General features: G+C 40.1%; 1 protein-coding gene across 2 annotated transcripts in view; it reads left to right on the forward strand.

The window, feature by feature from the left end:
* The window catches only part of PCSK2 (proprotein convertase subtilisin/kexin type 2), a 90,865-nt gene that overhangs the window by 18,559 nt on the left and 59,911 nt on the right, over positions 1-12,395 (forward strand). For both annotated transcript variants that reach the window (XM_015856543.2, XM_032443384.1), the window contains exon 2: positions 248-352. In XM_015856543.2, coding sequence (XP_015712029.1) covers positions 248-352 — 105 coding nt within the window. The remainder of the gene's footprint in view (positions 1-247; positions 353-12,395) is intronic.

Below are 12,395 nucleotides of genomic sequence, written 5' to 3' on the forward strand. Positions count from 1 at the left end.
AAAGTGAAAATAATACCAAGCATATATACAAGTTAAACACTGTAAAACTGCAGCAAATAACCTTAATGCTGCTGGGGTGCACCTTTCTAAAGTAACCTCGAAGTGATGTTCTCAAGGGTGATTTGGGCATTGTGGTGTAACTCCTCACAAGTCTTGTTTTGTTGACACCTGAGTCACCTCACAGGTAGCATTTTCCATGACATCCATATTAGTGGCTGATAACTGTGTTTTTTCTCTTTTTCCTCAGCTCCCTTTTCTAGATACTGGTTACTACTTCTATCACAATGGAATCGCCAAGGCCAGAAGAAGACGAAGTCTTCAACATAAGCTTCATCTGGAAAAGGATTCCAGGGTAAGTGTTTTTACATTATTTGCACCTGTCACAGGCTACTGTGTTTTACTTTTTGAAGTCTACAAGCTGGCAATAACACATGATTTTGTTGTTTTCATCTGAGCTGTTGCACCAGAATAATACTAAGCTGGAGTGGGGCCAGTGACACAAAAAGTGCATTTGCTGCCCAAATAAAGTAGATCAGCTTGAGGAGTGATATCGTGACAGCAAATAGATTAATTTTTAATCCTTCAGTAGGCTTAAAACTTGCTGTGCTGTAAGCAAAAAAAAAAAAACAAAAAACAAAGAGGAGAGAATAATTTTATCCAGAGAGTTTTATTGCCAGATATTATATGTCATTGGAACACTTAAGAAAATGAAAAAAGAATAGGGGGGGGAAAAAAAAGGTTACATGAGATTATAATTATTGTGACACCACAGGAGTCAAGATCTAATGAATTCGCAACTTAATTTTCTCACTTCTGCAGAAGTTTCAAGTGCTTCTTGACCCACATCCAACAGGGATGCATGCAGCCAGTCCTGTGCCTGCTGATGCTCACTGCAGCCTCAGGCTGAGTACTCCTGTACTTGTTCCAGACTGGCAATTTGATATGCTATCTCTAGACTTAGTGTGTCTAAGAAAGTATTTAAAAAATCTCACGAGTTTATTTTCTTTCGGGAATGCTTTCTTTTGCAGTCTTCCAGTATTTGTGGTCTCTAGACTTTTAGCTGATTTCTGTCACATGCAATGAAATCTCATTTTTGCTGTTATCTCCACATCTGATTAATGTTTATAAGTATCTAAAGGGAAGTGGGAGGCAAATAGGTGAGGTCAGGCTCTCGGTGGTGTGTAGGAAATAGGACAAGGAGTAATGGCCTAAAATAAAACTTAGGAGTTCCATACAAACATGCAGAAGTAGTTCTTTATGATAAGGGTGCCAGAGCACTGGCACAGGCTACCCAGAGAGGTGGTGGAGTCTCCTTCTGTCAAGATAGTCAAGGCCCGTCTGAACACCTACCTGTGTGACCTGTTGTAGGGAACTGCTTTAGCAGGGGGTTTGGACTCAGTGATCTCTTGAGGTCCCTTCCAACCCCTGCAGTTCTGTGATTCTGTAACTCTTTCTGGTGCTGCATACCAAAGGCTTTGCTCTCCTTGGTTTTACTGAATAAAGCCCTGTGTTAAAATAAATTGGACTATTTCCTCTGTGAGGAAAAAGAATGATCCTAGATGTGCCCCCAGCCTTGTGGGTTGTAATAGGAGATGAAAGTGGAATAGAAGCATTATTTCATTTCCATAAGTGGAAAGTGAACAGTTTCTCATCTAGCCCTGTTAGGTAGTCTGAGTTCTAATGATGCCATACAGGTTGATTGGTTTTTGTAATAGAGTTTGAGAGCACTTAAAATCATTACTTTTATTTTCTTTCTTCCTTTTGTATGCAGAACTTGGGGGCAATCATTAAAATTCCTGTCATTTTCGTACGTAAGTGGAAACATCAGTTGTGTTGACAGTTCTTAATTCCAAACTCCAAAAATAATTTCTGAATTTAACGGCACTTTTCTGGACCACTTATACTCAGTTTTGTTTAGCAACAGATGTCAGCACTGTCACGGTTAATATGTTAACGCATGAAGCCAAAAATAAAATGTTCCTGTTGCTGGGCTAGCGAGGAAACAAACTGATTGCCTCTATCACCCAGCCTCCCAAATCTCTTGGGAGCTACTATGGCAAATATGGTCGTTGCTTAGCCCTACCCAAATTCTGTGAGATAGTGGGCTGCAGTTGCTCTGTATACTTTTCACTATTAAAGAGATTACAGTTCCTCACTAATCTTAATTATTAGTTGGAAAACAGCACAGATGTTCACTCAATTAATTAATGTTCTTTAATCAAGGAAGTCCCTTGAGGAGCCATGTCAGTTTTTCTAGAGTCTGGAGAGATAGATGGCAGAGCGCTATGCAAACAGGTTACTGCATCGTCTTCATGCTCTACATGTCTTTTAAAATGCTTCAAAAAGCTTTTATGCATAACATTTACTGTATGTTTTTACCAGAAGAATTTGGAGATATACTAAACATACAGAGCTGTCCCGTGGTAAATGTCACTGCTGTCCAAAGGGCAGGAGGGGAATGTCATTAAGATAACTTCCTAGAAGAGATCCAGTATTTATTGGTAGGAACAGCCTCAAATATGATTAATTTGACATTATTGTATAGAACAGTATGGTTGAGGCTTGAAGCAGTGCTGGCAGCAGGTGAAGGCATGTATAAAAGCATCACATGATGCGCTATTGAGCTGTTTAAGGGAAAAGTGGAGGTTCATGAAAGCACTTCGCCTTTGGTTTCCTTTCGGAAACCCTTACATTCAGGATGGCAAATGCCAGAGTGAGCTGAACTGTTTCAAATGGAGGTTGTTTTGTTCTTGATATTAGAGTCTCGGACATACAGAGAACCTTCTAGGACAGGTTTGTTCATAAATCTGTCTTTTGTAATCAATTGCAAATTTCCATAATTTGTTATTATTAACTTATGTACCTTTGAAGCCAAATAGATTTTGGGAAATAAACTAAAAAGGCCTCTTTAATATATTTTTTCCATGTTAAAACTGAGCTTTTAATGACACAAGGCATAGCAGAAAGATATCAAGTATTCACCACGAGAAACTGCATTTTCATCTGCCTTTATTTATTAATGGTTTCAGCTGTAATTTGTCAGACCAAAAGATTAGCCATTAAGCTTAGTTTGCTTTGGGAAACTTCACTTAAGGATCTGCTGTTCTTTGCCCTGAAGGCTTCAAGCAGTGGGATCATGGGCAGTTGGAAAGCAGAAATAGCAGGGTGACAGCAGGGGATAAGGGCCAGGAGTGACATAAAGCCCAGGAGGAGCCAGAGTAGAATGGGACCAGATATCGGCATGAAGGTGAGGACGGAATGATTGGGACAGGCTGGAGCAAGAGCCCTTTCCTGCTCCACCACAGCTAAAAAAAAGCCATGGGGTTTCCTTCATTTTAATTTTCAAAACAGATTTGGATTCTTGTCTCCTTAAAATGGATTATTATTACATGTTTTGAAAAGTGACCGTACAAGTAAAAGGAAAGAAAAAATACACCTTCTTTAGTTACCTTTTAGAGCTATACTTTTGTACTTTTGCTGTTGTTGGGTGTCTTCTGTTAGTAAATAATCTTCCAGTGAAGGAGCAAGAGTTGAAACACAGTTTGTTCTAAGATTATTTTGCTTTCTTTCAAGTTTTAGATAGAACCATTTTCCTCCCTCACAGTCTCTGCTGTCAGACAGCTGCCAAAATTAATTCCAGTCCAGAAAGAGGCTTTAATGTACAGAGCAGAGCCATTTACTGATATCTATATGCAAGTGCATCTGTTTTGGTGTTAGGGGAATAAATATATATGTGTGGAGGGGGAAGGAGGTGAAAAGAGAATCTTCCACTGAGATTGAGTGAGTTTGGCTCTTAGCTGATGAGTTCTTCAGTTATAAACATCTCAGTGATGGCAATTGTGAAGTTTTCTGAAAGGGATTAGAATGGGAAACTCTGATGCACATGGTGGCACAGCAGTCTGGGGAGAGTAGGTGCATAGTTTCGTGATGTCATCCCTAGATGCCCAGGGTTACCAATTCTGTCATGAGACAAGGGAAGAAAAGGAGGCTATAAATGCAAAAGTTTTTAACAAAATGAATCACCATCATCCTTATTCTTCCTCGCATCAGGTACCCCCTGTGCCCCCTTAATGTGACCGGTTTTTGATTGGACCCTTGCCTCATGTGCGATGACAGTAACTTTGGGTGCTGTCCTGGGCTTTACCTTCACTAACCTCATCAACCTTTGTCAGTTCTCTCATCATCTTGCTATCTTTTAACTTATTTTCCCTTCCTCTTCCCTCAGGTTTTCAATATGCAGGGACACATGGTCTGAGCCCCTAGCTCCCTCACTGCTCCACTGCTTGCTGTTTGAGGGCAGAAGTGCCTTCACACAGTCACCTTCAGCTGTGGGAAAGAGGGTTGGCAGCTTGGGGAGAGCCACTGCTGCTTAGCAGGCAGCAGCCCTCAGCAGTGGCTGTGTAGCATAAGTCAATTTTCTCTACCCTGTCTGGCAGCATTAATGAGAGGCTTGAGATTAGTGAAAGAAGAAGCTTTTTATCCTACTCCTTTGTAGAAGTAAAACTATTCCCACTATTTTTACATGATACATTGTACATGATATGCCTAGTCTGGTATGCTGGTAGGGTTACACTTGAGAAAAGTTTGGAGTAGCTGTCAATTTTATGAGGCTGTTGGGCAGTATTACACAAACACTGGTGTTATCCTTTTGGAAGGAAATGGAACATTAAGTAGTAAAAGCTCTGTTTAAGTACCTGTAATAAATATTGAACAGCCAAGGAAAACTCATTAGATGAAATGTCTTCTTTCCAGTGCTGAAACAAAACCAGCCACCTACAAACTTGCACACAATTTGTTAAAACTGCACTGCTAGTTTGATCAGCGAACAAGAACTGGAGACATTTCTGTCAGAAATCATTTGTATAAAAAAGTATATTGTGCAGAAAACAGACAGTATCTTCCAGGGACGGGTCACTGTCTTATTTGTGGAGTAAGTTGTCTTGCACTTTATCCACTGTTAGTGAGGAAGGGTTTCCACAAATCCCTTTGATTGCTTTTTGAGAACTGCCTCTGAGGGGCTCCTATCTCTAGCTGTCCCTGGCCTTTATAAGCTCTGCATGTTCCCAAAGAGAGGTTGGTGAGAATGGACATTAGAAGGCCCTGCCCAGCTCTGTTTGGCATAGCTGACCAACAGTGCCTCCAGCTTTAAAGCATGTAGCTGCCTCTTTAATTGAGGCATCACAACTATTGCATAGGAGTCACCTTCTATAATAAGAATAAAAATAACTCTGGTATCAAGAGGCCTCGAGTCACTCAGGTACTTAATCTGTCACTTAGGTTAAAGGAAGTATGCTGAGCATGTGCTGAGGTGTTCCTTAGTTTCCAGGCTTGATTTCTTGATGTGATGTGCCGTGTTGCTGGCTTGTTTACTTAGTCTGCACACTGTATTGTAAAGTAAAATATCACAGCACTATGGAGCGAAGAAAATCAAGTATTTTGAGCAATTTGCTAGTGGAGAGGATACTGTTATATCCAGCAGAATGTAAAAGCTATGCTGAATTGATCTATTACTCTGTGACTAGAAATACATCTTAGGGGGAAGCAAAAAGCAATCCAGCAATATCAGCATTTAAGAATGCTGGAAGTCTTTTACAGCTATGTTGTCTATAAAAGGACCATTAGCTCCACATAATAAAATAACAGGCTATCAAAATGACATTGAAGTCAAATGCATGTGGTTTTTATGGAAATACTATGTAACTAAAATTACAGGGTAAGCTAGAACATTAGAAAGCATCTAAATGGATGTGCTGCAAGGTAATTGACTGTGAAGACAATGCACTGTGCAGATTCACATGGGGTTTTCTGAAGATAAAAGCAGCAATGCAGTGCCATCCTGGGCTGTGGTTGCCCTAATGAGCTTGGGCCCATGCATTGCTTCCTGTCACATCATTTTCATGGTTCAAGGTGATGACTGGGATAAGGTGGGGTAGGATGGACTTAAAACCCCAGAAATATTTGTAGCTATGTGAAAGTACAGTAATTTTGTGAATTACTGTTGAGACAGCTGACCTGATTCAGCCTCTGCTCTGCTGCCTGTAAATTGCTGAGTTGGCATGAGTTACATCTCTGCTTTATTGTTGAGTTCTGTTCTCTTGACAGCAGCCTCCTGCTCCAGTCTCCCTCTGCTTTTTCTGTCCACCTCTTGTTTCCTGTCTTGCAAACAAAGTCTGTGTTGCAGAGCAGGCATTGCCTCCATTATTTTCCTGTGCAACTTGCAGCATTGTCTCTTTGATGTGCTCTGTTTAATACTACCATGCAAGCAGTGGCATTGGTGAGAATATATGCCCTGTGCTGGTGGGATGAAGGCAGAAACTGTAGGGATGCAAAAGCATGCTCTCTCCCTTCCTGAGTCACCAGTGTTTGAGTTATGGCAGGAACCAGCCTGCCACATCCAAACCCATCTTCAGAGTTAGCTTTACCTTAAGTTAGCATTTACCTAATGCTGCTTGTATTGTTCAGATATACATTCTTATTTTAAAGATGAATTCTTCTGTGCTAAAAAGAACTTCCCCAGAAACAGTGCAAGACATTTCAGTATCTATTTTCTTTGGGCAAATCACTGAGTCGAAAAGAAAATCAGGTGTTCTGGTGCATTGAAAGTTGTATTTGAGTTGAACACTTTTAAAAGATTGGAAATACACTTGTTGGCATATACATTGGGAAGTCTATAGTGTTAATTAATATTATTGTACCACTGATTGTGTGGGATGCCCCATGTATTTTAGACTGTGCCATGGTAGAATTAGAATGGAACAAAATGGATTTCTAACAGTTCATTTTGGTTCTTTCTTGACTTCAGAAAATGATCTGCTAAAGCACCTGATGTTGGTTTTTTTTTGTTTGTTTGTTTTTTGTTTTTTTGTACATTTGATGTGAAGAGCCATTTAATTTACAAGACGCTGGCAATAATTACTAGGCAGTACAGCTAAGGTTGTGCTGTTAAATCAAAAGCAACATGAGGTTGCAACATTTTTTGCCTCGGTGTGGTTTTCTAGGGCATATGACTATGCCAGGAATTACATCACAAGGCTGTGACATTTAGAAAACAGCACCAACAAAAGCAGACAAACAAAAATCACAAACCACCGCTTCTCTACTATAAGACTTGAACTAGAAGATATAATGGCGTAAGTTATTTCATGAAGTATTAGGTAGTGCATCCACTCATGCCACTTAGTATGCTTTACTGTTGTTCAAAATTTGATGATTATTTCCTTTGTGAACAGCATTTTAGCCTATTTTTTTTTTTTGCAATCTGTTCCAAAACACTATTGCTACAAGCGTACTGTGTTTCCAGATCTTCAATGTGTGTGTGTGTGTGTGCAGTGTCCCAAGCGTAATATTAATTTATTTTGCCACAAACTCAATAGCCCAGGAGCCACCAAGGATTTATAATACATCTGTGAAATCGTTGCCTGTATGCACGATGCATTCTGTGAATACAAAAAGGAGTTTATAAAGGTCAGGGAAAGCTGATTGTGGTATTTGCAGATAGGATGGAGATGAAATAAAGGTTTGAATTGAAAATGATTCTGAAGAATTTTCTGCAGTAATGATTTGACGCTACATTAGAACATGGCCTTCTCAGTAAAGTGATGCCTCTAACATCTGAGAATAGCCAATAGTAATTAAAATGCAAATACACATGTTGCGGGGGTGATGGAGTTGAATAATGCTTCCTGGCCTTCTAAACTTCCATCCTGCAAGGCAGAACAAGACTGGGTAGAATAAAACATCATGGAAAGACTAATAAGTACTGTACCATCACCAGATGCAATTTGTTCCCTTAGTTGCATAATGTCAGCTCTGTGCTGTCACGAATGGACTCTGCTCAATCTACAACTTTACTTATGCTATATGAAACAATATCTGAATGGACATGTTTTTATTAAGGTACTGCTTCATGTTCTGCATTGGTACGCATCTGCTGTCTGAGTGCTGAGAGAAATACACTTATTTTGCATACAGGCTTAATATCTTGTAAATAGTCTGTCTCCATTCATTTAATCTTCATTGATTCCATCCATTATTCTTTCATACTGAGGAATATGCAGTAATGGGTCCACGGGACTTGCAAGCTTGAAGTCCTCGCAGAAGATCCTGAATTGCCAGATGTAATTGTTTCTTTTATACTCCTGGTCTTTCAGCAATATCACTAATCTGATTACTGCTTGGCTCTGGCTTATGTAACACTGCAGTACTCCTCTGAACATTAATAGCTGGTCTTCTTTTTCCTCGTCCACCCTGCACATGCTCTCTTTTTTCTTTGGATGAAGTCCAGATGCATTGGTTTCATCCTTATAAAAAAGACAGAAGTGAGAGAAGCCATTGTGGCTATAAGATGCCTTGTTTTGTCTTGAAGGCTGAGGCAGAATGATTTATTGCACTTGTTCCTGTCTAACTTGGCTTTGTCATCTAGCAAATATGACAAGCTTTCTCCTCGATCCCATCTTGTTTGTTATTCCACTGATTTCCTTAGTGCTCAGCCAGCTTTCTCCTGTGCTGCTGCTGGATCCCTGAGCTGCTGTTGTCCTCCCTTTGGTTCTACCCAAGTTGCTGTTACTGTGCCTTGGGGCATTTTCTCCCTGGGGAAATGAGGAGCTCTCAGCTCCAACTGGCAGCTGCTATCTCAGCTCCTCTGTGTGGTGAAGCCATGTTTTACTCGGTGTATGCTGTGCATCTTAAAAATTTGAGATACCTTTTGTAAGCACGATCATTGAGTCCGTTTTCTTCAACTCAAGACAGGCTGAACTCTTCTTGTAATAGCCTGGCCCTCATGTTATCTGGATTTGATACTGTAGGGACAACAAGCAAGCTTTAACAGCTTGGACTACTTTTCTGATTCTTCTGGGGCAGTGGATACTGTCATAGTTGAATGCTGCTTTCTTTATTTTCTTTCACAGACAGTGATGCTATCCTGGGCAAATCTTCACTGGAATCCATTTTATTTCTTTTCCAACATGAGCTTTGCTTGGAATAATTCCCTTGACTGCTATAGGAAAGTTTCTGTTTGGACTATGTATTTGCTGAAAAGAGATAAAGGAAGCTCCATGTTTCCTCTTCCTTTTTTTCTTTACTTCCAGACCTAGCCATATTCATACATTGTAAATCTCAAGAGTCTTTTCCTAAACTGTGTGAGGCGTGTGAAAAGCTTGTGATTTGTTTTCTGTAGGGCAATCAGCAGACCGAAATTACAATTATTTTCTTGACGGAAAAAATATATATATTTTGAAGCCTTTCAGTGTTTTTTTTCTGATAGCTCAAGAAAAAAAGAGGACCCAAACTTTCATCCTTGAAATAATGATTTGAGGCACTTTATTGAACCAAATGGTTTCATGTATTAGAAAACAAAAATGAAACAAAAAGTTTAGGTTTTGTTCCAACATTTCCGATTGAAACATTTGTATGACTTTGTTTCGCAATCACTTTTGGTGAGTTTCTTCAGCTTCATTATTTCCTTCAGAGTAAAACATCCACTTTCCAGACACCCATAGGACTGATTCTGATTTCTGTAGTGATGGGGAAAGTAACATTTTGTGTGAAGACAAGCAAGACAGTAAGGGAGAGTCTCTGAAACAAGTGTATGATTATTGCTCTGGACTGTAGTCAGCTTCTGCTTATAGAACTGGGCAACTCATCTAAAGAGGAAACATTTTCTGCACGGAGCAGCTTGCCATAGGAAAGAAAGGTGTGTGTGTTTTGTTTAATTGCAGAGGTGGCATGTGCAGGTCTCTGTGCAATTTGGAGTTTAGTTATGAGATGGTTCTGCTTTTGCATGTCAGTGTAAATTCAGAAGAAAATTTGAATATGTGAAAGAAATGCAAATCCTAGATTGAGATTGGAAAGTATGAAGAATGTTGATTTAAAGAGTGTGAATCTAAATGAAGTCTGCTCATGTCACGCCATTGACTTGGCCTGAGTATTTCTGCACAGGGAAAGAACATCTCACAGTAAGGACAGCTGGGAACGTTACTTGCCAGCTATATTCTCACATTGTGCTATTTGCATTAGCATGGTGCTTAAGGAGTGTGTCCAAGGTGAATTACCTACCTGACTTGAAACAATGAATATTTCAGACTAAACCAGAAAGTCCAATAAATCCTTCCTAATGCTCTCTATCTGCCTAAAAATGAATAACAACGAGAAGTGGGCTGACCTGGTGATTTTAACACTTGCAATTCTCCCACTGCAGTGATCTGTCGGTCCATCTGAAATAGCTTATGATATGTGATGAATTAATCTATAACTATGTATTTCAAAACATGTTTCAAATATGGATTATGCCTTTTTTTAAATTTCCCACTATTTATTGCCAGCATTTTTAAAGGATACGTAAAATTATATAGCAAAGAAGAGCAAAAATAGGAGTAGTTTGCTCCTATTCCAGATGCCCAATCTGATGAAGGAAAGGGGGAAACAAACAACAAGAAGTTGGATTATGGCCATTTCTGGTATTCAGTGGTTTTAACGGTACCTGGGCAATAAGGAAACTGAGATGAGAACAGAGGGGAGAAAATAAAAACAAGAGATTAGTGCAGATCCTCTGAAGCCCAAAAGACTTAGACAAACGACAGTAACCTTAAACTGTAATTACTGTTGTCATTTAGTGTTTCCACATGCATGATCTGGAGGCTCAAGGGAAATTACTGTGTTAGAGGCTATCTAAGCGTAAAATAATAACAAAATTGCATGGAGGCATTTGTCCCTGGGTATAATGTGGCTCTAGTGGTCTTTCCTCTGCTCCTGCCCTTGCTTCCCTGTGGCTTATTGCAGCTTTTCCCAGGGCTGTGCCTCTTCGTCCTGAGTAGCAGCAGCAGATGGAGAAAGAACATTTACTTCTCTAGCATTAATAGTGTTGAGTAAGAGGTCTTTGTGCTCAGGAGATTCTAACCTGAACAACATTTTCCTTACTTCTTTCTTTGTTGTACAATAAGTAACTCTTTTGCATTTTTTTAATTATAGATGATGCACAATTTGTTTGGCTGAACACGATGCAGTTTATCCGTATGCAATATACAATATACAGGTGCAGCATTTCTCAGAATGTAAAAGCAGCCTCCCCCCCAAGACCTGGTATTCTCTGTTGGTTCTGCAGACCTTCTTTAGTCTCTCCAAATGTGTGTTGGAGTGGTTTTTCAGCGAGATGTATCAGCGAATTCTCAGCAATTAGGGTTGTGTAGGTGTAGCACAGGTATTATAATACTTGCTTGTAGAATTCTGAGCTCTCTTTAATCTCTGCAAGGAGAAATCTGGCCCTAGCTGCTAGGAGCATCAGTGTAATGCCAGGACAAGGCATCTTCACAGCACTGATCCCAAAGTACAGCACTGCCTCCAGGCCGATATTCTGTCTCCATTGAGTGTATTGCTCTTAGATGGAGCCGTGCAATGAAATGATAAATAGTTTTCATCTCCTTTAGGAGGTAATTTGAAACCTCTTTTACTATGTTTTGTCCATTTAAAACAGCAGCCATTTATTTGCTCTGACCAGTGATTTTGATGGAAGACATGACGAACAATTTCCTACAGATTTCTGCTACTTTCTGAGTTGGAGTGAGGAAGCATAGAAGAAAAGAAATAGGAGAGGGGTTTATCTTTGTTTTACTTTTTCTTCTTTGCCATATTTTCCATAAAACCTTTGGGGAATAATTACTTTAGTGGATGGGACTGTAGCTTTCCAGGACTCTGAGTACATAGTAGATGCCGAGAACAAACAAAATAGCCATCTGCTTCCCTCATCTCTGACCAAATCACAACTTCCAACCCAAGCCATTCTGTGATTTCATGACTCCATTATATGCTTGTGTAAGGCGTGAAGAGCTTCTGCCTCCTTCCTGTGCTGTGAGTTATGATGAGAAGAGAAATTGCTCTGGAGTTTTCAACACCTATAGGCACCTGTGGAGGAAGAGGGCATCTGGCTTAAACGTGAGGGAGGAGAAGCACAAGAGCAACACATGCCTCAGGAAAGGATCACACTGGAGTTTTTGCAGCGCTTATGTGTGTAAATGTGCACAGGCACTTATGCTGAGCCCAGAGGGACGTGCTGGAGAGGAGCCACTTGCAAAGCCACCTCCTAAGTACTGGTGGTTCATGTATACAGCAGCAGTGCACCTACACAAGGAAGCATCCAGGCCACGTCCATGTGCTATTGCTGCTTGCAGTGCTGTGTGTACCAATTCACATGCTGCCCTCAGCACTTTGCTCTCTCATCCCACCTCAGTACTTCAGCAACATTTCCCTACCACAGGGTTCTGTTCTGATCTATTTACTTCTTTGGAAATAGACATGCTCCCATGAAGCAGAGAATCATAATTTGTCTTCATGAGTTCAACCCAGCATGACTGAACCTGAATTTAACTGGAGAGAGGCTTTAACAGTTTTCCTTCTCAGAAGAA

The sequence above is a fragment of the Coturnix japonica genome, chromosome 3 (assembly GCF_001577835.2).
Source record: "Coturnix japonica isolate 7356 chromosome 3, Coturnix japonica 2.1, whole genome shotgun sequence".
Classification (NCBI taxonomy): Eukaryota; Metazoa; Chordata; class Aves; order Galliformes; family Phasianidae; genus Coturnix; species Coturnix japonica.